This window comes from Numenius arquata, chromosome 1 (assembly GCF_964106895.1).
Source record: "Numenius arquata chromosome 1, bNumArq3.hap1.1, whole genome shotgun sequence".
Lineage (NCBI taxonomy): Eukaryota > Metazoa > Chordata > Aves > Charadriiformes > Scolopacidae > Numenius > Numenius arquata.
In genome coordinates this window covers 42744755-42770471 of record NC_133576.1, presented here as the reverse complement: position 1 = coordinate 42770471, position 25717 = coordinate 42744755, and the positions used below count along the sequence as shown (strand labels likewise).

The following is a 25717-nucleotide window of genomic DNA, read 5'->3' as shown; positions in this document are numbered from 1 at the left end:
TTTCAGGGGTTATTGCACTGGCTCAAATTTAGTAGGACCCTTGGGATTTCTTAGTCTTCCACAAGGAAAAGTTGTTCATGTAAGGGGATGAAGAGTAATGAAACTGTTTTGATTCAACCTAGAACATTTTGTACAATCCTAAATTACACTTTTTAATTTTCTTTGGAAGTTATGTGATTCCCCTCTCGCCTTCAAGAAATTTAATTTAATTTAAAATAAAATGCCACCACAAAGCAAAAAAAAGCCAACAAAGGAGTTCGAATGTTCTAAAAAATTCTTCTCTTTTTTTAAGTGAAGGCTACTTGTTAAAATCCATCTGAATTATAATATCATTTTAACCCCCATCAAATTTCTTTTATATAATTGCTATGCCCCTTTTAGACACCTCCCCCTGCCCCTCCCCCACCTCCCCCCAAATATACAACTTATTCTAGTACTGGGTAGAATGCTGCATCTATAAAACTATAGTCTTCATTTGATATTAAGAAAATGAAACAGATCTAACCATACCCCAAGAAATAATTTTTACCAGAACTGCAGTGTTTAAATAATGGCACCAGGAGTATCAAGTAATATGTTCTTCTACTCTCCAGTAGCCTCAGTAGGGAAAAAAATTGAGGTGTAACAGACATTCACAAAGACATAAAAAAATCAGTCAGCATTCTCTGTTGTATGCTAAATACATGTTTTTTAGAAAGCCAAACAATTAGGAGAGTTCATTTTGTTTGAAAACTGGACTATTAAGAGAAGACAATTCCAGAGCAAGCAGCAATGTTACTTAGAACCTGATCAAACAAAATGAAATCATCATCTCATCAGAGAACCACATCTTTCACAACAGTGCTATATGAGCGCGTAGACATGGAGATAAATGTTTTGCAGTGTTTTCGAAAGCAAACAAATACGTTAAGTACAGTTTGGCTGTGAATAAATTGTTTTCATTAAAAAAACTTATATTTTCCCTAATGTTTCTTCTGAAATTGGGCAGAGGCACTTTTATTACATTGTGAGGTTTTATTTTTTGTTTTACATACAATTCTAATTTGAAAGAAAATAAAATAAGCAACATCCCAAAAGTTTAAGAAAACCTTTATTTCAGTCTCTAAGTCAGATACTCTGTTGTGCAGCTTTATGTGCTGCTATGTCCTCTACCTATAATGTTAGTATGGCAGCTACAATTTTTTTTTCTATTTTAATGCATAAGTTAATTTTGTGATCTGATTATTGAAAAATATGGCTAAATGATATTTTATGACATGAATGGAAAGCTAAAAATACTACAAAAGCACAGTTAGAAATAGCCAGTTTCTAGACACTTGGAACAATTATTTTTTTAGTATTGTAAAGCACTTTGTAGGTATTAAGCATAAATACAATTACAATTCTTTTAAATTACATTAATCGAGGAGAAAATATATACATTACAGGAAACAAACTATGGTATCTGTTTACATTTAAATGGTAGTACCTTGTAAATCTTTAGAATATACATGCCAGTATCATAGTAAATTCTGAGATAAAAACTAGGATATTTCATATTGCAGTTAATTCTGGAAACAAACTTACCTACTTGCTACAAACCACACAATTATTTTTAAGGGTTAAAGATTAATGAATTTTTTTTTAAAAGGTAAGTCAGTATTTCTTGGCATCATTTAATATAGTTGAACACTGTTTCGTAATGTTTATGTTAACTGTAAACAACTCAGTAACATTCTGATCCTTGATAGGTTTTGGAGGTCAACTTTTAAGTCCTCTACCATAACACAGTAGTGAACTCAGAGGATCGTTTCCTTCATATTTTAGTGACAGAAGATAGTGAGTCAGAACGTGGCACAAAAACCAGGGATACTAAAGATTCCCCAAAGCACAGAAGTACCAGAAGCAGCAGCTGTAGCAGAGGTAATGATTGTAGGTGATGCAGTAGAGAATGACATAAGCGAAAATTCTCACGCTCACTGTTCTGAGGGCTTTGTCAGTGACTTGCTCTGAAGCAGCTAGAAGCAGCAAACGTTTAGAAATATCAGGAACTGAAAAGAAGAAAACACAGGAAAAGGAAAAAAAGGAAAAAGGAAAAGAAAAAAGGACAGCGTGTCTTCCCCCAAGATGATAGAAAAGGTACTTTGTTTTCCGGTAATAGTAAAATGAGACTCTCCTGAGAAATGTAGCTGTTCCCTTTCTTTGGCATTTTTTCGGTAATTAGGAAGACAGAGGAAACAGTTTTTCAGTGAAGAAAAATAATAAATCATGTTTCAAACACAGGGAAGGGAAGGGAAGGGAAGGGAAGGGAAGGGAAGGGAAGGGAAGGGAAGGGAAGGGAAGGGAAGGGAAGGGAAGGGAAGGGAAGGGAAGGGAAGGGAAGGGAAGGGAAGGGAAGGGAAGGGAAGGGAAGGGAAGGGAAGGGAAGGGAAGGGAAGGGAAGGGAAGGGAAGGGAAGGGAAGGGAAGGGAAGGGAAGGGAAGGGAAGGGAAGGGAAGGAGATAGAGATTCCCTATTTTGGTATCCCACAATACTCAGTGATCCAAGAGTCAGAATAATCTCCTGAGATGTGGGAGCACCTTTACGAGCCTTATTCCTCAGTGTTAATCTGAGGACTTGAGAAACGCTCTCTCACATATACTGCCATTTCTGGTTTTGACTGTGCATCACCCAATGAGTCTGAAAAAGCCTTTCCTGAGGAAAGTTACTCAAAAATTGTATGTCTGCACAAAAGAGTCAGTTTTGACAAAAAAGCCATGTTTTGTCCAGCTTTAAATTTGTGCTTCAATGAAATGACCGTGTAGCACAAATATATTCCCTTTACATAAATATTAACAGTGAAGAATCTTTTCACATCTGCATATTTTCGCATCTAGACCCATACTTTCTTAAATCCCACCATGCCATGTCAAAAAATGAGTGTAAAACCAATGACCCTTTTCCTGCTGAGCTTCATAATTTCATCTAGATCTACCAAATCTACAAGATGCAAATCAACCAGAGAGGAACCACTGATTAGCTCTTCTATTATGTAAGTGATATGCTGCTGTCAAGAAGTCATACTGGCATGAAACTAGCAGACCAGAAAGACTAACCACATTTTAAAAATCTATTTAGCAGAAGAATCATTATTGGCTACTAGCTGCATTGGGTATTTTGAAGTGGTCATTTTTGCTTGTTCATGGCTGCTTGAAATGCTTGCTTTCCCAGGAACATAATTATAACCTACAATTTCACCCTGTATAGACTTATATAGATTTTACAATGTATTTGTCAGCTTTTGCAGGAAGATATTTTCCCATTTTTTCCACATCCTCTCATTCCAGTCTGGCAAAATAAAATAGTAATGTAATGGTTGTTCTCATGTTACAAATCTGTGTGACAACATCTGTGGTCATATTGTAGTCTTTCTGCAGTGAAATCCTATTACAGAGAACATGCAGGTGTGATGGTTGCGTACCTTCCATTTGCTTTGGTTTTTACCTCTGATGAGTTTTGTTTCACAGCCATCGGTTAATTTTGCTCACCACAAAAGTTCCTGAACATGTCTGACCTTAACTGACTGCTAGAATTTCTTCTGCTTACTTGAACCTTCATGATAGTCCTTCTTAATCCATTTAATACGTATGTAGAAACAAGTAACTGCTCTGCCCAAATCACAGTCTCTACTTTTGATTCCTAAACTCAGATTCTTTCTATCCTTTCCTTTTGCTATCACACTGAATTCAATAGTTATTCTCCCCTTATGGCTCTGTATGAGTGGGGTCCTACCAGCTTGTCCCCGCTTTCTCTCCTCTATCAGCAGAGCCATCAGGACAAAGACCATCCGGTTTGTATCCCAGAAGAGTGGAGTGGATCAGGTATTTCAGGAATAAGAGCAAAGGACAGACAGAATTGTATAACTGATCCCTTTCATACTTTCCTCTGACTCGCTGCCTTGCACACAAGGCACACGGGTTGCCATCCACAAGAGGATGTTTGTTCTAGTTGGGGCCTGCTTCTGTAAAGAGTTTGTGTGCAGAACACCTATTGGATTCAACAGAAGTGCTTGAAAAGACCTGGCCTTTTCCTCTGGTGTTTTTTAGGTTAGGACTTTGCCAATTTTATCCATAAAATGTTATGTGATCTATAAATTTTTGTAATAAACTTCTAGCAAAATACTGCCTGAAATGTCTTGAGACCTATAGTGAAATTGAATATATGCCTGAAAAGGGAAACACACTCAGATCTACAGTCTTGACTATTTTCAAATTCTAATTATGTTTCAGGAAAGGAAAATGAGAGTAATCCACTCAGAATGCTGGCCATAAAGAAAGGCAATGGCAGTAATACACTTAGAATGCTAGCCCATATTTTTTTTCAATTCCTGTACAGAAACAGTGTACACAACTGCATAACTGTTCTATATTAAGAAGCATGTAAGGTTTAAAAATGTAATTCAATTCAAGGCTGACTTGAAAATTCTAGAAAGCTGGTTAGAAATCCTAGCTGCAGAGAAATGTAACCATGTGCTATTTTGATCACCTTGGGGTTTGAGTTCTTGCAGATGTGTAGATTACTATGTTGTTTTCTTTTCTATCACACCCTTATTCAAAGAATAGGTCCTCCCTCTTGGGAATCTTTCTAGATGGGTTGATTTTGGTTCATCGGTCCCCAGATCATGCCTACATTAGTGAACTACATGATTTACTGAGAGAAAATTTATTTCGATTGATACTGGAGTAATGTGTTAACATAAACATACTTTACTAAGTTATTCCCAGAGTATTATTGCTGTTTGCCTCAGAAGATACCACCTGTGTAGGTACCCTTGTTAATGGAAAGTGAGCATGTTGGCTGTTTCAAATGAAAGTGGCCTCAGAGAATGGAAGGAGGGAACTTGACCTCCTATAGACCTAGTTAGCTGTGGCCCAGCGCAGCCACATAAATGCACACACATAGATATAAAACCTTCAATGGATTTATCTATGAAATACTTGAATGTTGGGTCTTAGTATAGATCTTGGGCACTTTGTCAAATATAGCACAGTTACGTAGCTTGAATGGGCAGTATATGAGCTTATATGAGCAGTAAAGACATACAGTGATTTTGTGTCTCAAATCATTGCTATATAACAATGCCAGTTTACTTTGGTCTGAATGCAGGAGGTAAAAGAGTTACCAGCTGAGAAGATACCACATCAGAATTCTTCATTTTTAAGCCTGCAGAGTAGTATGATTTCCCAGAAGAAAAATGCAATGGCTCAGCGAATATCATCAGCAAGACTTCACAAAATTAAAGAGCTGAAGAATGAAATCTTTTATTTACAACACCAATTAGAAGCATCAAGCTTAGAAAACCACATTTTGAAACAGCTTCAGTGTCGACACTCAAAAGCAATAGGTAGATACAAAAGTTCAGAAAGTAACTTGCCAGGTCTTTTAGCAAGTCATTATAATGAGGTGAGAGCTTTAAGGAAACTCCTGAGGATGTCTCAGGAGGATGAGAGAAATACATCCAGGAAGCTCAGAAAAGTTGAAGCAGAGTTGCTGAAAGCTAAAGATGCTTTGCAGACCTTACTTATGCTTTCAGAAGACAAAGCTCTTGCAGAGAGAGAGGATCTTGGTCACAGATTATTGGTCCTTACAGAAAAATTGGAAGTGAATGATAAGAGAATACAGGTAATATGTGTGTATCATTGTATTTGTGGAACAATAATAGGAGAGGCTTCTGTGCAAGAATAGTGGGAAGTTTTTAGCTACTTTTTGTCGCATTAATGATTCTGATACAGCCCTGTAACATTGAACATTGTTTTTAATCCAGTGCTGTCCTGAGTGTAAGGTACTAAAAATGGCAGTAGTACCCCCTTCCAGTCTTTAAAATCTGGCAGACATGTATGAGTAGATTAAGTTTGGCAAGAGAGATCTTCTAGGAATTTAGTCGTATGCCTTAACTCTGTTAGGTCAGTGCGTAGCATTATAGCTCGAGAGCAGTCTTCAGGAGAGTGTGCTGCTCCCTGCCAGCAGCTTGGAGTACCCAGGCTGGCTTGAGCTGCCTAGCCACAATAGCACGGACCCTAATTTGTCATATCGAAGCACACGATTACATGGAGACCACCAGGCTGCTGCTGATCTACTTCCTTGAACAACCGAAGCTGGCTTATCTGGAACTCGCACTGTTATTTTTACCTGGTGCTGGTGGCCAGTATGGATATACCTACATCTCCTATTCGCTAATTACTCACCGTAGTCAGATGTAGTCAGGTGTCCTAGATTTTACGGTTGGTTCTACTGTTGGTTTATTATGCAATTGTAGTAAAAGCCTCATGAGAGTTTAAGAGGAGGTAATTCACCTCCTTTTAATATCTCATACTTCTTTACTCTTAGAACCTTTCACAAAAAGACAGGAATACAGTTTTTAATACAAAACTGGAAGAGTGAAATTTCCATTGTCCTCCAGGAATTAATTTCTATATTCTATGGGGTATATTATGCATAAAATTAAATAAAGAGCCAGGTAATCTTAGAGGCATTTCACCATCTGAACAGCTAGTTCTGAAGTGAATTTATGACAGGAAAGAAAATGAAAATATAAACAGCTGAATTCAAACTCTTCTTTGAAAATGTTCTGTTTACAGAAGTCCTAGTGAGAAGCTATAAAAAGCATACAGGTTTGGGTGTCCACCTTACAGCTTTAGTAACTACAATTTCAGTGCAAGGCACTGGGTTCTGGTGATAAAAAGTACTCGATGAAGTACTCAATAAATTACCTAATTTTCATTTCCACTAAGCCTCCTTATGCTGCTGCAGTTAATAGATCTCAGTGTGAACAAAAACATTGTCTTAACATTTCTCAAAGATGATTGTATTCATGAATCCATCAGAAAGGTAATGTACAGTCTTATTTTTTTTATGTTTGAATGCCAAATATATATTTTTTTGTTTAGTAAAATTAGGTTTTAAACCAATTTTTGCTCATTTTTAAAGTAATTTTTCAGATACTTCATCATCATTTCATGCATTGGTTACGATGGAATGTAATTATTAAAAGCTAACTTTTCATTATACTAGCATGCTTATTTCTTAAATCTGGTAAGAACTAAAATTTTTTCAGTAGTCATACTGAGTCCATCCATATGGTAAAATATGTAATTTTTTTAAGAGCCTAGAAAAGCAGCTGAAGTTGAACAATAGCACCTTTAGACATCAGCTGGCAAGTGAGAACAAAAAAGCTGTGGAAGCTGGGATAATTACAAAGAACTTGCAAATGGAAATTAACTCTCTTCACCAAAAAATTAAGGTATTCAAGATTTTAATCAGGTTTCTGTTCCTACAAGAAAATTCAAATATTTAATATTCCTTTTGCCTTTTTTATATTATTTAGTAATGGAATTTCTGTTTCCTAGTTGAGTCTATAGTCTACCAAAAAAAGTCAAAATATCAAATGGTGAAATTATTGTAGGGTCTATTTGTCAGAAGTTCAAAGTAGTTCAATAGCTAATTGAAACGGAGTTTAATGCATCACAATTTGAACAAAGCACCCCATCTTGTTACCTTTTTGATAGATGTAGGTCAATATATTCATCTACTAAATTTAAATGAGGTCACTTACAGAAACACTTTCAAATCAAAATGGGGCAAGTATTACAATGTGCAAAACCAGAGTTTAACAAAAAGACTCATGTAAATGTTTCAACCATTGTTTTAAATTCCAGCTTTGTTTTTAGGCAAATATTTTTGGGACAAATATGTTCAGTTCAACACTTACTGTACTGCGTGTAAACCAAACATGCAGAAAAATCTAAAAGTGACACTAAATAGAAATAGAAACAAAACCAACACAAATGGTATGTCCTATGAGTTGTAAACAAGAAAAACAGTACATATTCCAGGAAACATGAAAACCCTTGTGGTTTTTTAACAAGTTAAACTGTGTTTGTAACACACAATTTTTTATTTCTGTATAAAGTGATCTATTTGTTGATCCCTCTAGGGAGCTTTCTCTTTCTAAATGGAATCAAGTATCTGTGAAAGATGTTGTGATTGGTAGTTTTCCCAGAAATTGTGAAGGGCAGAACAGGCAACTCCTGAGGATCCATGGAGATTTGCATTTCTGCACAGGGGCATTGTCCTTCTTACCTGTCTATCAGCAGCAGAAACTTTCCTCCTGATATTTGGCAGCTGCCAGGCTGTCTGGCTGCAGAAGTCCAGTGAGCTGTTGGGAAAGGAAAAGAGTACCGTGCTCTTCCTGGGCCCTGTATCAAGGTCCCCCAAACAGCGCTTGCAGTGCTATTTCCCTGCCAGACTCTCATCTCCTCCCCTATGTGCAGACCTGGGAAGCAGAAATAATTATAGCCTCAGGGGCACTAATGTAAAACTGTTCCAAAATGCAAATTATTCTAAAGTACAGTTCTCACCTTAGCACTTCTCTAAAATATTTCTATTTCACGTGTTTTCCGCACAGTTTTCTATGTGTTCAGTTCTCTTAATGTTATATTTAGATTCACAAAACCTTCTGTTGCTTTACCACAAAGAAGACCAGACATGCTTATTAACCTTATTTTTGTGCCAGAACAGAGTTTATTATTACACATACATAGTTTTGGGCACTTGCCTTATTCAGACCATTCAAGGTATTCAGACACACTTTCAGGACAACCTGTATCTCCAAAGTAAATGCAGCTCCTATTTCTCACACTAAAAACTGATACGGTGAGAGTGTTACTGAAATCTCTTTTCTCTTACTAAGATAGATTTTAGTAAGGAAAGAGGACTCTTGTTAAATAAATTTAAAAAGTGTGCCTCTGAAGTTTATGTCATCTCCCAAGCAATAGATTGTAAAACACAACTGAGCACATTGTAACCAAGGGCACTGAGTAAATAAATTTAAAAAAAAAAAAGGAAATAAAGCCAAAAATTACCTAGTCTGAAAAAAAATAACTCAGAGCAACAGATGAAAAAATCATGAAAATTAGAGAAGACTTCATCTTCTGGACATTGTGTTACGAAAAAGATCATGTAGGTGTACAGGTGTGTTCTTAACCTTAAAAACAGAGAATTTTGATTTGGCTCATGAAAGAAAGTAACAGCTTCCTATTTATGTAAATAACAAAGTCACCACATGGCCTGGCACAAAGCAAAATCACTGACAGTTTTCTCCCAACATGGGAAAATTAAGTTGGTAAGAAGTTAATTCCTAATGCATATTAGAGGTTTAATAGTGTTTATTTCTTCTTAGGAAAAGGATCGGCAACTTCATGTAAAAAATATCTATGCAAATCGGATGTTTAAAATCCTAAAAGACAAAAGTGATTCAGTACCTCATGAAAAAAGTACGTGTATATTCATTTTCCTTTTTTGTTATGTGAAACTTACATTGTTTTATAACTGGGATGTGTATTCCAAAATAAAAGTCAATATAGTACTTTTATATGGGCTAAAAATATTCTGTCACATGTAATTTAATGAGAAGTGCTTGGGTTTTTTTATGTTTTTTTTATTTCATGAATACAAATATGTGAGCTGTTTTTAGTATTTTACCCAATTTTCATTATGGATAGCATTTCGCATACACAGTTTTAGTATACTGCCAGTGACGTTGAAGTAGTGCTGCCATTTTATGTGTCTATTTGCATCGAGCTGTTTGCCTATTTGTTTTTTAACACGGTGAAGCTATCAGTCCACAAAGCTTTTGAAGATTAATTTCTGTTCAGGCTGTTGCCTTTGACTTGGCCTGGAAAAAGGGTCACCCAAAACCTAGAATTCCCACAACGTGGCTCGCTATCTCAAAGCATCTCACAAACAACCCTCCTGTAGCAAGTTCCTACTTTTAGTACGGACTTTCAAATTGCTTTCATATGAGCAAAAATAATGAATTTAATTGGGTCTTTAAAAACTGTTTTCTCGTATTTAAAATACTTAGACCCTGTAACTTACAAATAGCAGAGATGCTTCAATGTCCGTTACTGAAGCTCCTGCAACTTGCATTTTGTTGGGGTGAAAGGAGAGGAGGAGTTTTCGGATACAAGGTTCAGGAAGTTTAAAGGCCAGTCTGATGATCATACTGTCAGCTTATCTGAGTGAAGAGAATGTTTATCCTTAGTAAGTAGCCCTTTGTTTTTTAGCATAAGTAGATTTAAACGGGCAACCAGAGATCGTAATAACCCAGTTATTGTATATCCTCTCAAATAATTCCATCCACAGAATTGAAGTTATTTAGGATAATAGAGTAGAATGAGAGAAAAGAACAATATAAAATTAATTCTCTCAAGGAAGAAAGAGCTCTTTAATAAAGAGTATTTCTTTCACATGGATGCGCAGACAGGTATTGAAGAGAAATATCTATTATATGCAATCTTGTCTGTCAAACATTCCAAGAGCAGGTACCTTGTGTGAGATTCAACTGCCTAATTATAGGCATCCAGTGCCATTTGAGATGTCCTAGCACATTCTGCTTGGCCCTGTAGTTGTTCCAGAAGGACACGGGTGTGTCCTTCTAGGACATATTACATCGGTCCTATGTAATATTGGCCAGACTTATGTGGATACCTTGAATACTCGAGGGTATCTCAAATAGCGTGAGGCGCCTGTGTTCAGACAAGCGGATCCCACCCTTTGAACTGAGGGAGCGACAGCTAAAACCAATCACAAATCATGCAAGCCAAGACTGGTTACGTTGCCCATGTGCTCACTATATTCATCGGAGACAAAAATATTGAAGTTTTCTTGAAGCACTTACAAATTTCTGATTGTCATATTCTTTAGATGTAGTATCTAGAATTTACTAATAAATGTGTTTTATACAGAAACTAATAAACAGATTTCAAATACTTTCCCCACATTGAAAGTAATATTTTGCCTCGTACTCAGGGTCATAAATATTCTGTCAATATCCTAAAGGAGAGCTTTCTGCGTGAACTTACACCCTTAATTTTGGATAATGATCTGAACATTGACTTTCCTGGGTTAAGCATCTCTTTAAAACACTAGTCAGATATTCCTGCTCCTAAACTGAAGGAGGAATTGGAACTTTCTTCTTCATGTGGGTACAGAAGAGCACTTAAAATTTACATGGTAGCAAACATATCTGCTGGAAATATTGCACATGCCCAAAGAGAGCAGCCCTGAGAAGGACTTGGGGGTGTCGGTGGATGAGAAGCTCAACATGAGCCAGCAATGTGCACTGGCAGCCCAGAAAGCCAACCACATCCTGGGCTGCATCAAGAGAAGTGTGGCCAGCAGGTCGCGGGAGGTGATTCTTCCCCTCTACTCTGCGCTCGTGAGACCCCACCTGGAATACTGTGTCCAGCTTTGGAGTCCTCAACACAGGAAGGACATGGACCTGTTGGAACGGGTCCAGAGGAGGGCCACGAAGATGACCAGAGGGATGGAGCACCTCCCCTATGAAGGCAGGCTGAGAGAGCTGGGGTTGTTCAGCCTGGAGAAGAGAAGGCTCCGGGGAGACCTCATAGCAGCCTTCCAGTATCTGAAGGGAGGCTACAGGAGAGCCGGAGAGGGACTCTTTGTCAGGAAATGTAGTGACAGGACAAGGGGTAATGGTTTTAAATTGGAAGAGGGGAGATTTAGATCAGATATTAGGAGGAAATTCTTTACTGTGAGGGTGGTGAAGCACTGGAACAGGTTGCCCAGGGAGCCTGTGGATGCCCCATCCCTGGAAGTGTTTAAGGCCAGGCTGGATGGGGCTTTGAGCAACTTGCTCTAGTGGAGGTGTCCCTGCCCATGGCAGGGGGGTTGGAACTCGATGATCTTTAAGGTCCCTTCCAACTCTAACCATTCTATGATTCTATGATTCTAAAGAATTCTTCAAATTATGGTATCAGTACAAAGACTTACTGTAGTCAGTTGCTTCTTTCTTTCCTCTTCATTGCCTTTGCAAATCCATTACTCCACCTGAACTACAAATGAAGTACAGGGAAAAGGTTGGTAATTCAAGTTGCAATATTCAGAAACACAAATTCCTGCTTCTCATTCCAAGTCAGACATGTCTTTTTATGAAGCTCTGAATTCTAGTTTTAGTTATATCACATAACCAGCTGTGGTTTTTTTAAAATTTTACTCACATATGTACTTGTACAATGTTGTTACTTAAATTGCAGTACTTAAATCCCTGTTTACTATTTAAGTTGTTCTTTCCTTTAGGCAAGATAAAGGAGCTTAGTTGAAGAGAGACTTGATATTTTGTTATTATAAAGTTCCAAACAAAGTTGTCTGATCTTTTGGTATTTTTGGCCAATAGAGGTTTTATTCTCTGCCAGTTAATGAAAACAGATGATTTAGAAATCTAGAATTGGAATTACTGACATTTTTTTTTTCCTTTTCACTACTGACTTGAATTTTCCTATAACAGACTTAGAGCTACTTCTTCAAGTAGTTATTTTCTATTCTGCGTTTACAAAAATTTTTACCCAGCAGGAAAGAAAAAAAGAAATGTGGGGCTGCATTTTTAACCCTGCTGATGATAAACAGCTGAAGGTAGGCTTGCTTAGGTTATCAGAAAGCTCTATGTACATAAACACAATTGATTTATTGAATTAAGCCATTAATTTCATAAGCTCTCCATGAGAGCAAAGTTTGCTCAGTTGTGGGAAGGTCACACCAGCTCCTCTAGAGGTACAGCTCCCCCTAGTTCTGAATGTGAGGAACGTGCTCGGCCGATTTCTGCTGGAAAAGCTGCTGAAGTAACTACTTGCTGGTTGCCTTTCCGAAGGAAAAAGTAATTCCCTCCACATCATCAGAGCTGTTCCTTCAAGAGAAGTCCTCAAATTGGTTATCAACATCCTTTCTACCATCAAACTGCAAGCATTTGAAAATCACCATTTTTATGGAGAGTCTTCCTCTGATTTCAGAGATTAAAACTGGGAATAAGGCAGAATGTTGATATAGGTAAGATCAAGTTTTTGCTGCAGTGCTACCAACTTTCTCAGCCACCATGCTCACGTCAAAATTATTCTGAAAATAGAATAAAAGAACAATATACTCACCTTCCCCCATCCCATCTCCATTCAACTATTTCTTTAAATGTCTCATCCAATCCCTCCCTTGGAATCTCATTTCAAGACCATAAATATTTCAAACAGTATTAAGCGTTTCCTCTGAAGAGTGTGGTTCCATAAAGCCTTACATAAATGCGTAACTGTGAGAAAGATGAGTAACCAAGACAGAAGGCATAAAAGCGAGCATGTTTATTATACTCTGTAATATCCAAATTTAGGAACCTGAAAGCTGAGGCCTCATACCAGACCTCTTAAATTTACCGCACAAATTAAGCCCACACGGGCTCTAGGGTGGAGACACTTTTGTCTGACTTCGCGTGTTCTATCTGAACAGGACTTCGTAGATCTAAACCAAGTATATTTATGACGTACTGATGTAGAGATGAAAATGCTCCAAAGTCCAGGTAGCTATGTTTGCATTCCAGTTTCAGCATTTATAGATCAAGCAGAACAAAATATTTTTTTTTATTAAAGGGCATCAAGACATGCAGGAAAAAAAATAATTAAATCCTAGGCCATATACCGGTACTACCAACCATCAAAGATATCTTTTGTTTATAGCGACAATGTAATTCTAGAAACTACTGTATTGCTAATGATTGTCCTTTTTCAATAGGTCTTAGTATAAGCAGATCAGTACAAGTAGATAAACAGAGTTTTAGATCACTGCTGCTGTCACAGTACCAAACGCAGGAAACAGAAAAAAGTCCAACTCAGCTAACAAAGGTATGAAAGATCCGGCTCCAATCCCTTGTTTAAACTCTCAACTAAGCTGTTATGTTACTCCTTAAGTTTCAGTGATATGCCTGAATAGCCTGATCCATCAACTTTCTAGGATGTGGATTTTGCGTGAATGTAACTATATTACAGAAAATATGTAGGACAAATGTTGTGATACAAAATAAGAATATAGTAGTAATATAAATTACTAACCTTTTTATAAGTATTGCACTGACTGTGTACTTTTAAAGGGCACTGAACAAGTGTTGCCTCACTATTTTTACCTTTAATTGCCAATTATAGGAGAAAAAGTCTTCAGAAGATGAAAATCACAAAGCTAAAGCAAATGAAGCATACAAAGATGCCCAACGTAGAACAGAAAAGCAATCAACCAAGAAAATACCAAAGCCAGAAACTTCTAATAGAACACGTAGAGGTATATTTTAACATTTTTCTCCGAAACCGATTTGATGTTTTCAAAAGTTGATTGAACCGATGGTATCGGTAATTTACACGGGTCTGACAGCTGTTAGCTGGCACCTGACTGACAGGAACTAGTTCAACAAAATGATAAATTAAGTGTCACTGCAATCCAGGTGCTGGTGGTGCCGCACTGCCAGCGGAACAGCTCCACAGTATAAGGCGCCCTCAGACTTTTGTACTCCTAAAGGGATTCCCTGCTCACGTTGGTAAAAAGTCCGTGCTTGAGCAGTGAAATTATACGTCAGTTAATAGTTTGGTAATTCCACACTAATCAAATACTGATCTCAAATTGTTGGTTGTGAATCTTCATCATAGTTGATGTCAACATAGATTTCTGGCTCAAGATCTATTGCTGAGAAAGGAAAGGGACTTTGAGGGCTGGGAATATCTCCTCATTACAATGAGCACTGTGAATAGATTTTATGTAAATCTTAGCCATTGACTGTGTTCTCATATAACAGTTATATGCAAGGGACTCATCTATAAACACCTTTATCTTGAAGAGATTCTATAGAACAGAAGAAACCAATGCGTCTATTCCTTTATCCGAGTTTTTCTTTCTAAAAATATTCATGTTATTTTCGTTATGGTGAGGCTTGTAGAAAGAACCAAGATCTGAATGCCATCGTGCCAAATACTTCCCAAATAGTAGCAGACACTGTGTGACCTACAGGTCAGGCATTTACAGAGGTGAAACAGGTTGTTGAGGTCACTTACTAGATCAGTAACAGAGCTAGTAATCTGGAGTGCATTAACTCCTGTGTTTTGTACTCTGCCTTTTCTTCCTACAGCCTTTCCAGTCCCCACCGGGTAACTGAAGTCACTGTTTGTCTTTGAAATCCCCTTTTAAAACTGACAGAAAAACTGCAGCAAGCAACTGTGTTGGCAATTAAGGGAGAGAAAATCCTACATATATCTAAATTCCATTTAAAAGCAAGAAAATTAACAATTAGATCTCACGTGGTTTCTCTGTTGCATTGTACGTGACTTTTCTGGTGCTATATTTAGTCATTACTGATTATATTTACATGCTCATTCATTTAATAAAATTAAACATAATGAAAAAAGGTAAAAATATTTACCAGGATTCAATGGCACAATGATTTTGTTTAAATCTTGCCCCATCCTGTTATATTTATTAGTACATAGCATTATCATAATCCTCAATACTGGAATACCATCAATAATAACTACTTAACCAATGACATAAGGAAGTAAAACTTGCTCTGATTAATGCTTTATGACTCTTTATGTTTGTAGGCAATTTAAAAACATTCCTAAAACCTACAATATTTCATTTTAGAGTATTTAAGGGAGGGCAGACTACTGATGGAAGAATATGTTTGTTTGGAATACATGAAAGAAGAAGAGAAAGATTTGCTTAAACAGGAGCTAAGAAAACTGATGAGAACTGAAAAAACTCCTCTAAGTGACAGCGTAAAGGAGAACAATCAAGAGACAGATACAGTGGAAGAATATAAAAAAGAAGAAAAAAGGCCAGACGAACAGCTAAATAACAGTGAGAAGGCAAGGAATAAATGTGTGACTCCAGGTCCAAGAAACAAAACACCCCTTAGGCTGAAAAAAAAATACATCTTCTCAGAAGCCACTGAAAATTTGCACTATGGGCTTCCTACATCAGGTACCAAATCCAAAAAAGGCAGTCTTTGCAACCATAGACATGCAGGACAGGACTGCAGTGAGACAGCTGAATCGAAAGTGGAAAATTCCTTTGGGCTATATGAACCATCTTTTGGTAAAGTTACCAAAACAAGGCAGAAGGACAGTTCCTCTGAAGCGGAAGGCTGCACTCATATGACATTCGCTGAAAGGAAAATCAGTCTTATGAAAGAACTCTTTGGACCAGGCTGTGTTTGAAGAGACAGACATTCAAGTTCTAACATGAGAGGAATGAAGAAAGAGAAGTGAAAGGATGCACAATTACACAAGCCAAGTTTCAAACCACCACCACTAGTTCGTAATGTAAAGCATCTAACACTATTGAAATCATTATGAATAACCTCATGAGGATACACAAACTAGTTATTCGACGTTTAGTTAGGTACATCAACTTATATTTAGACATAAAGATAATTTAAAACATTTTTTTTTAAAAAACAATGTTTCTACCTTCATTAAATGCATATTAAATCTTACAAGTACTGAGGATTTTGGGTTTTCAAATCAGTTGTCAGAAAAGAACATTCTTTTTTCTTGACTGTGGTAAGAGTGCCTTAACAATGATGACATTTTAGCCTGTTACCAAGTGTCCGAGTTAGTCTTTGTTTTGTAATTTCCAACTTTCTGCAGTCTCTCTGCTGTTTGAATTTTGAAGCTGGTAATTTGTTCGCTAGCTGAAGTGAGTGATCTGCTTTCAAAAGGTTCATTATTGGGTTAGTACCAAAAACGCAAAAAAAAGAAAATTATTTTCTTCACTCCTGAAATAGCTTCCAGAATTCACACATAATAAGAATAATTTGCTATTACATTGTTTTCACTAGCATTATAAAGCACTAAAGCTTGATTCTTTTCCACTGCTAGAACTTATCAAAGCAGTTTGCCTGGTAACTTCCACAGCTGACATCCAAAGATGAATGTGCAAGGGTAAACTATTGTTTTGGAGAAGTCAGGCATATCCAGTTCTCAAAAAGCCTTTAAAAATCCTGTGTTTAAGGTTATGTAAGCGAGGGCAGAAGGATTATGTTTTGTTCCTCCTAGTAATTCATGACACGTTTGCTAAAATGTGAAGTTTGGGAAAATTATGTGTATTCTATTAATTTTAAAAGGCAGTAGCACTTTAAAAACAACATACCACAAAAGCTTTTAGAGGTGATTAAGACATTTAGATCTGAACCTACTTGCTGCATATTTCTTTTCAAAATTTCCAAGGTTTTTCTTGAAGCAGTGCTTAAGAATTAATTTGTGCAGCCACAAGAGTAGGTGTTTCTCCTCTGTGAACTATTAATACTTCTACAATGCCTTTACTGCTGTCCCGAAGTTAAGAGCAAACAAGCCTATGTAATCCAACACTCCTCATTGTACTGAGTAGGTGACCAAAAGCCTTTTTGCCCTGACTCGCCAAATGTTTGACCAGAGCAGCAAACAAACTGCGTATCTGATGACCCCATGCTAAGGGTGGATAAACAGCAAATGCTACTGTGAAGATCCAAAATGCTGCTCTTCTTGACTTCACTGTGTTAAACTCCGTAATGCTGTCATAAGCTAAGCAGAAATACCATTAGCCACATGTTTCGATTCAGAAATACGTCAATGTCATAGTTAAATAATCTGTCCTGAATACTTAAAAAAAAAAAAAAAAAAAAAAAAAAAATAATCAGGCCTGTTGAATCCAACGGTATCTCCTTATGCAACAACACGGTGGGGGTGTTGCTGGTTTTGAGGGGTTTTTTTGTGGTGTTTTTTTGTTTTTTGGTTTTTTTTTTATTTGAAACACTGTATTTAACACTGGAAAATGGATTAGAAAACCTGAGACGAGTTGAAAAGCTTTATTTCATTAATAAAAAAACATGATTATACATAACATTCAATCACAACGTATTTTTCTTGATGATACTTAATGCATCCATTTTCATGTTGGCTAAGTCTCATACTTAATATAAAACCATTTTTTTTAAATTAACATTTTAAAAACCCCATCATTTCATGCATATATACACACAATGTATCATGACCTTTCGAATTCATTTCTAAAGGCAGTGCTAGTTATGGAGGGGCCCTAGCCCCTTCCTTCATCCCTGCAGGAAGGCAGAGGACCTGAAACAACACAGCAAACGTACTCCACTGTACAGAGTAGGAAGCGGAACCAGAATCGCCACAGCCCAGCAGAAGAGGGAAAGGTATCCCTTAGAGCTTTGTTCAGGTTTATGTCAACAAAAAACAAAAAGGAGGTGTGGCACCAGAACTTTATACACCCGCTCATTTGCCTTACAGGGCCACAAGGACAGGGTTGCAGATGCCACTGTAGCATGGAAAATAACACAACTTCGTCACAGTTCTACAGGCAGGGTACCAGGAAGAATTCTGTCCACCTTTAAATTCAAAATATTGCAGCTGTTTCCTGTACTTAAATACAGCAAGAAGGATTTACTCCAAAACAGAAAACTGTTTTCCCTCCCCCTCCTGCTTGCTACCCTTCTGTTACTACTTTAGGCATTTAAATCACTGATTTGCCTTTTTACATTGACATATCTGTTTCAGGCTATCTTGGACTGTCATTAATGTATGCTAAAGCCTGGGAATGTAGTCCTCCAAAGGAACAGCATTGTCTTCTACTTGCTCTTTGTTAACACGGAGCTTGAGAAGGACGGCCAGACCCTTCCTCCCAAAACATGGAAGGAAATAGTTTCAGTGACCCTCACTCAGCTTGGGAAGCAGAGAAAATGTCAAGGAAGGAAAGGTCAGTTATCAATAAAGGCAGGAAAAAAATCAGGTGGTCAATGAATTTTAAAAGTCAGGGAGGACAAAGTATCCAGCCGTCCTGTATTTGGCAACCGAGTGAGTCTCTAAGAGATAAAAGGTTGATTCTGCATATATATCAATAATGCATTTTCTAAGACAGTCCAAGAATACACCAATTCTATTGTAAAAAAACAATAAGGAGGAAACTAATTTTGTTTTACCCTGAGCCAACCAAAACACCTACCTCTATCCTCTAGTACCACTTGTCACTAAATATAGTCACCTCTGCCATATTATACAGCAAAGCTCACAAAAGAATTCCTAGTGCTAGTGCATTTCCAACTTAAAAATACAAATCCAACACTTTTAGATTTTGGTGACTATGCCATGACAAAATCTTATGGTTCTGCCGTGAATCAGTGTTCATAATTGTTGGAATAGACCCAAAACGAGGTTGTGCAAACAGCAATGCTGTTCTTTGAAAACTGACCACCAAACTGAAAAACAAACTGAAGACAGACAAAATAAATCAAAAGGAATACTGACTGATATCCAAATGAAGTAACAAAGATGATCTCGGACCTAGTCTCACGGAAGACAACTGTTCCTTTTTTTGTTTTCATTCATTTAAAACAGTGATAATGAAAATGTAGTTGAGGACTCCATGGATCACTGGGATTCCTTCAGCTGAAAGGGTGTAGCATGATAGCTACAACTTTATTACAAACCACCAGCCAACATGTAATTCCAACACCACCTGAAAGAGATATAAAACACGATTTAAGTCATTGCATCAATAACCCTCAAGCACACAAGAGTCTGAACACAACTTTGGAAGCGTAAAAATGAAACTTCAGAGTTATGAGAACAAAACATCTTCCCTTTTAGATACAAATGTCTCTCTTCAAGGGATGGCAGCTAACTCCATGTTGCTCCTGAGAACACCTGAAGATTGTCGGGGGGAAAGAGTACCAAATAACATGAATATGAGTGAAACTGTGGTATACACAACCCACAGCTAAAAACACTTGCTATGTACCTAACAGAAAACATCTCAGGTGCTGAAGTTAAAGGCTTGGCAAGTAACAGAATACTTTGCTAGAACCTAAATTCTCTCCTCCTGCTCCCTATACAGATATATAGAAAAGCACTACTGAGACTTTCGCTGCTGACCCAGATGCCTTGCACTGCTCTTTTAAAGGGTCCTGTCGTTCCCACTAGCAGCACAGAAACGTGTATTGGTATGATGGAATAGAGGGTGTGCCCTGACTGTAATACGCAGCACAGGCATGTTGCAGACTACATAGAATCATACTACATAGTATCACAGAATACATAGCTGTTCATAGCACACACGTGAAGAAACTACCTTTTTGGTGATTTTTAGACATTTTTGTGTTTATCACCTAGAATTCAAAGGCGATCTCCACAGTAAAGTGATTATCAGCCAAGACAAAAAAGGAGATTTGAAGGCAGACACAGATGTGACCCTTTTTAAATCCCTTCCAATGCTGTTTAAATAAATGTTTTTCAAGGACTATTCCCCCACCCTGCACAGAAGCAGGCTCTTCTCTTGTCCAGTAACCATGCTGGATACAAATAATTCTCTAGACAGCGATTAAAGATACAACAACATACAATCCCAACAGCATGTTTTGGAATTCCTTCTAAGGCAGTTGGGACTTACAAGCCTAACATGAAGAGTCACCAGCAGCATTTTAGCTCAATGGTAAATTTCCACACATTATCCTGTCATTCTTCCCGCCTACTTATCCCATTATCAACGAGCCAGTACAGTTTTCACTGAGAAACAGGTATCTAAAACCTGTGATATCCTTCTGATCATTAATTAATTAAACTGCATAAAAGAAAAGGATTTAAGCAGGTAAAAATGCAACAGAAGTGTGATGAGAAAAAGGCTGGGAACAGACAAGGCAAAATGCCAAGAGAGAGCATACCTAAATCACTCTGGAGTTAAACTACTATGAAACCCCAGCAGTTTATAAGAAACACATGTAAGCGATACAGACCTATGAAGTATTTGCCCATTTTCAAACCCAATTCCACTCTTTCAGTGGACTCCTTAACATTAAAAAAATGTCTGAGTGTCCGGGGCCTATTCCATACTAAGATAAAGCTGTGCTGTTTGAAAAGAAATAAAAATTACAACTAGCCCATTTTATTGAATACATAGGAAAGAGCCAATCAAAAGTTTGAAACTCCTCTCTGTGCTCAGGGAGTTAGAAGAAACATACAGAAGCAGTGCTTTTAATCCATATACGCTCCTCATTGCTACATTGTTAGCATCTGCATAGGCTTGGGAAATGTATTTTTTCCACTGTACAGTGCTTACCTGCCACCCCTGTAGGAAAGGCTACCAAGCGCTCTAGCGGAGCAAGCCATTTGCTTGGAAGCACTGTAACTGGCTCAGAATAGTACTTCCAAATCAGAGAGATCATCAAGGCAGCCTAGAATTGAAATTTTTATTAGCTTGGATAATAATACACACCAAAGTAAATTTCCACCACTACACTGAAGGAGTAAATAATAATTTTTAATTAAATAAAATAGTTTGTTATTTTGCAGTGTTCTTAAGCAAGTTTAAAACATTTTTAAACTTAGTATAACCTTAACTTTATACACAATAATATTAAGAGGTAGCAGCAAGATGCTGAAAAGTACTTCTTTCTTTGAGACCCCGATTCAAATCTAAATTAGACAAGCATATTAACAGTAACTGTTAAATTCTGATTACTGCTTTTAGCCATAATCCTTGCTCGCCTGGAATCCAACTCGCTTTCACATTACCCTAAAGATATCTTCAGGTTGACCACCATCATCCTTACCAGCAGACAATTCTTTGGCATCAAATCTGGACTACAGAGACAATCTGATGAGGCACTGTAGTGAAATGTGTGGCAGCTGTAAGTGGAGATTTGCACCCTCATCAAAAGCATATTTTGTTTTCAAAAACATAAGCAAAATACATTTACAGGTATCAGAACCTTCCTGGGTCCAGTGTCATATGTAAGTGAAAAAAACACAACAGCAATGACAGAGCTAAGACAAACTGTCATCTTAAAACCAGAAATCCAGAGCTAACGTGACCCTGAAAACTCCTTCCACCCACAACTACCAGACCTTATCAGCAACATCTCTCCCTTTCAAGAAACTCATTCAGTTTGGCATGCACTGTGTCACTGAAATGTCAAACACCTGTGTGAGTAATCATCAGCCAACAGATGCAGGAGAGAATTCTAACACTACTGAGGATTTGGTTTCGTAATTTGTATTCATAATAAAATATTTACTTACTTGTAAGATATAGAATACAATATTTATAACCCACTTTATTTTGGCTAATTGGGCAGTTCGTGCTTTCACTGTTAAAAGAAAAAAATATGACTCTGCATTATTTATAATTGTCAATTATACTTACATAAAACAAGTAATTATTACTATTTCACTCTTCAAATCAGGACTTTACACTATTTAGAAGCCTCATTTCAGATGACTTACAGCTATATTCAAAGTACCCTTCTGCAAGAAAGTGCTAGGGCCGTATCACACCATAGCTTCTTATTAACACTACTATGGAAAGTCACAAAACACTGGTATCCCAGACAGACAATTGTCACACGTAATCAAAAACACTATTCCCAAATGAGAACAGCAACTGTGGTTACAAATTTAAGAACCTGCTTCAGATGAAGCATAAAGTCAATTTTTTCTTTTCCTAAAAGGGGCTTTAACAGATGCACTTTTTGCCCTGTTTCATTCAGGAACACAGTTAAAGACTATTCCTTTACTGAATAAATCTTGGTCAGATTCACTGTTAAAACTCCTCATGCCTATTTTTCTGCTGGTACTGTACCTTAGACCAATATAAAGAAGCCCAGTGAAGACAGCACATCTTCAAACATAACGGTGGCCTAAAGTTCTCTAAAACAATGTTGTTGGTTGCTAAGTGAACGACTCAAATCTAGTTTAACTGAACTTATTTGGTTAAGAATAATACAACTGAAAGCAATACAATACTGCCAGTTGTAAATATTGTCCTTTCTCCAAGCAAGGAGCCTATAAACATCCATCCATTCTGCACAGAGGAGGCAGACAAAGCAAATATTCTCCTGCCCTGTTAGGATCAGCTAGTGAGTTTGGGCAAAGAAAAAAAAATACTACTATAAAATCCTAACTGAGACAAAGCACTACAGCTTTATCGCAAAAGCTGCTGCATAAGGTCAAACAGGATTGCTAAAGGAGAGGAAAGGTCTCAGCTGGTTACCTTAGAGACCAACACTTTCTCTCTAGCATTTTGTAGTACACCAACCAAATAGCCCCAACCAGGCAAAGCATCCTTTTTTCGGTGAAGATATGCAGCCTTACTGTATTACTTATTTTGTTAATGGCAAAGGACTTCCTCGACTTACTCAAAACATGATTCTATGATGAGCATCACTGAGAAAGAATAAATAATTACACAGCGAAGCCCCTTATCAGTGTATGTAGAACAACGCACAATTGAAAGATAAAGGCAAACTCTACAAAAAAATTAAAATAAAGAAGATAACACTAGAAACAGATAAGAGGGGAAGGAAAAAAGTTGAAGGAGAAATATACTTAAAGTTGAAAATATTATTGGAAAAATGTTTTTCAGAAACTAGAAAAGGGAGTAAACATTGCACTCTACCATGAGTTTTAAGCTTGTCTGTCATTTTGTTAATCTTTCTTTCCAGACGGGCATATCTAGCAAACTCATCCATCATACTAATGGTTGAGAGTTCTTGCTTCATATTCTGAATTTCAGCTCTCATTTGGGACTCCTGCTCTGCATCCTTTTGTAATAATCTGGATATCTAAGAAGTAAAAAAAATAGTATCAGTTATTCGTCCAGAATTCCACTGATTTTCTTTAATATGTATAAAGTATGATCTGTTTACATAATCAAAAGCCTCCCATAAAAAAAGGCCCTTTTACCAAGTCACAGGAAAACCTTGGCTTAACATCTGCAACATGGTCTAAAAGCCAAGTAATTTTTACTTTCTTGTTCTGACTGAGAAGCAAATCAAAAAGGCTTGAAGAAAATTGATCCCGTAGAGCAGTGATTTTCAACTTTTCTACTGTGGCTAACTGCTTTTTAGTTCTGTATTTCTGCCTTCATCTCCTCATCTCCCCACTCTCAGTGACGCTGCCTTTTAAGACCTTTCAAACCTCCCAAGCCCTGCCTACCGCTGCATCCTGAGCCAAACTGGTGTCCTCCCTCCTTGCAATTCTCATCACCCACTGCTTGGGTGACAAGCACCCGATATGTGCAGGAGAGGAAGGACCAGGGAAGCACTCCTTTTCCATCACTTCTCTTTCCAGCTCCAGCAATGCCCCTTACTCATTCTTTGTTTGCAGCTCCAGCAGCCTCAGCAAGGGTCTAAATTATTAATCAATGGGGAAAAATTATTCACTGAAGCCCAGTTTTAGACCTCACCAATAATGTACATCTCACCAATCAGGAATACCTCCTCTAGATTACAGATTGCCTAGTCCAGGCTGCTAGAAATACACGAATTGCTGTACTGGCCGAGAGCTGTGATCCATCCAATGCAGTATCCTACCACTGCCTCAAAACCAGAAACACAAATTTGCATGAGTTATTTTTCTTACATCTTATCTGTGCGTTTAAATGCAGTTTTTTTATAACATCTTATTGGTTTCTTGGCTAGAATTATTTCTTACTGACAGAAATGTAACAGGGTAATCACACGTTGTATTAGCAAACAATTTCTCTTCTTCTTTTACTTTCCACTTTCTTTTCATGAGGCACCACCTGCTTGTTGGTTCATGAACTCCTTTTACCTTAGAAATGAAGATACAAAGAACATAAAATCTTTTTCTTGCTGTTCCTTAGCAAATCTTTGTAACTTCAAGACACATATCATTTTTTCCTCACAAATAATGTTCTCAGTACTGCAGTCAATGAAAACATCCCACTACTTTGTCATGAACCACAGCAGAAAGTTGAGCAGAGGTTTTCATTAGTCATCTATAGTAACACGGAGTTCAGCTTCCCAAATTGCTATGAGCAATTTAGCTTTTAAAGGATTTTTATCCATTATCAAATAGTGTGCTCTGGTCTGCGTAAGCGTGAAGCTATTTATGTGAAAGCACAGAACGGTAGGTATTTTAGCATGCTTGCTCACACGTAAGTTTATTTGGCAGCCACAGAGTTTATCGGTCCATGATTCCATTATCCACACCTTTAGAAAACCACTTAGTATCAGGCCAGGGGGCATCCTGACCAGTCATTGCTACTGAAGGTTTCCTCCTACGTTGGCAAACTCCCGGATCTCCGTATCTGCCAAGGGAGATGCGGGAGATGCCGGGGCCTCAGGGGCATCTTTCGAGACGCTGGTGACTCATTCCCCACCGCTTTGCTTCGAAGACCCTGCTTAACCGCGGCTGCCGGAACCACAGTGTCACCCTGTCACTGTCACGGCCTGCGGTTTCACCATCTCCCAGTTCTTCCCAGCATCAGCCCTCTCGTCTTTCCCAAGGCGAGACGCAGGGCCGGGCCCCGCCGGTCGCAGCCGCGGCCTCGCACCGCTCCCCCCTCACCTCACCCCTCAGCTGCCCCTCAGGCGGGGGCGACGCCATGACACCTCCGTAACGCTCTGCCCCGCGGCCTCGCCCCTCCTCAGCCACCCCCACTTTGTCCCGGCGGCGGGACCCGGGCGGGCAGAGGCGAGGTCCCGCCCGCAGCCCCGCTGCCAGGGGGGGAAATGGAGGCGGGCCAGCGAGGGGGAAGCCCCCGGCCGTGAGGTAATGGCCGCCGGCAGAGAGGCGGGGCGGGCGCGGTGAGGCCACTTACGATGGAGGAGCAGGAGGGCAGGAGGATCTTGAGCACGTTGCAGAGGAAGACGGAGCTCAGCACCAGCAGCCAGGCGCCGCTCTCCGCCATGCCGCACCCCTCCGCGGGCGGGCACGTCCCCCCCACCCCTGCACTAAGGCCCCTTCCCGGGCGGCCCTGTGAGAGGGGAAACGGGGACAGGTGCGGCCACGTGACGGGGGGAAGGGGTGTGTGGCCAATCACGAGGCCCCGCCCCACGGCCGCCCCCGCGGAGGCGCCCCGGGGG

General features: G+C 38.5%; 2 protein-coding genes across 2 annotated transcripts; one reads left to right on the top strand and one right to left on the bottom strand.

Moving 5' to 3' along the window:
- Window positions 1–1863: 1863 nt before the first annotated feature.
- Window positions 1864–16103, top strand: LCA5L (lebercilin LCA5 like). The gene is given in 7 exon segments (XM_074168016.1): window positions 1864–2139; window positions 5135–5640; window positions 7121–7258; window positions 9197–9290; window positions 13588–13697; window positions 13995–14127; window positions 15478–16103. Coding segments are annotated over 6 exon segments (1548 nt in total). The 5' UTR covers window positions 1864–2139; window positions 5135–5193.
- A 1561-nt stretch (window positions 16104–17664) lies between these two features.
- On the bottom strand, window positions 17665–25630 carry GET1 (guided entry of tail-anchored proteins factor 1). The gene is made up of 5 exons (XM_074160222.1): window positions 25453–25630; window positions 23284–23449; window positions 21909–21976; window positions 20947–21061; window positions 17665–19350 (listed from the first exon to the last, which is right to left on the bottom strand). Exons 1-5 carry the CDS (start codon window positions 25540–25542, stop codon window positions 19277–19279), a joined length of 513 nt encoding a protein of 170 aa, XP_074016323.1. The 5' UTR covers window positions 25543–25630; the 3' UTR covers window positions 17665–19276.
- Between the last annotated feature and the right edge of the window lie 87 nt (window positions 25631–25717).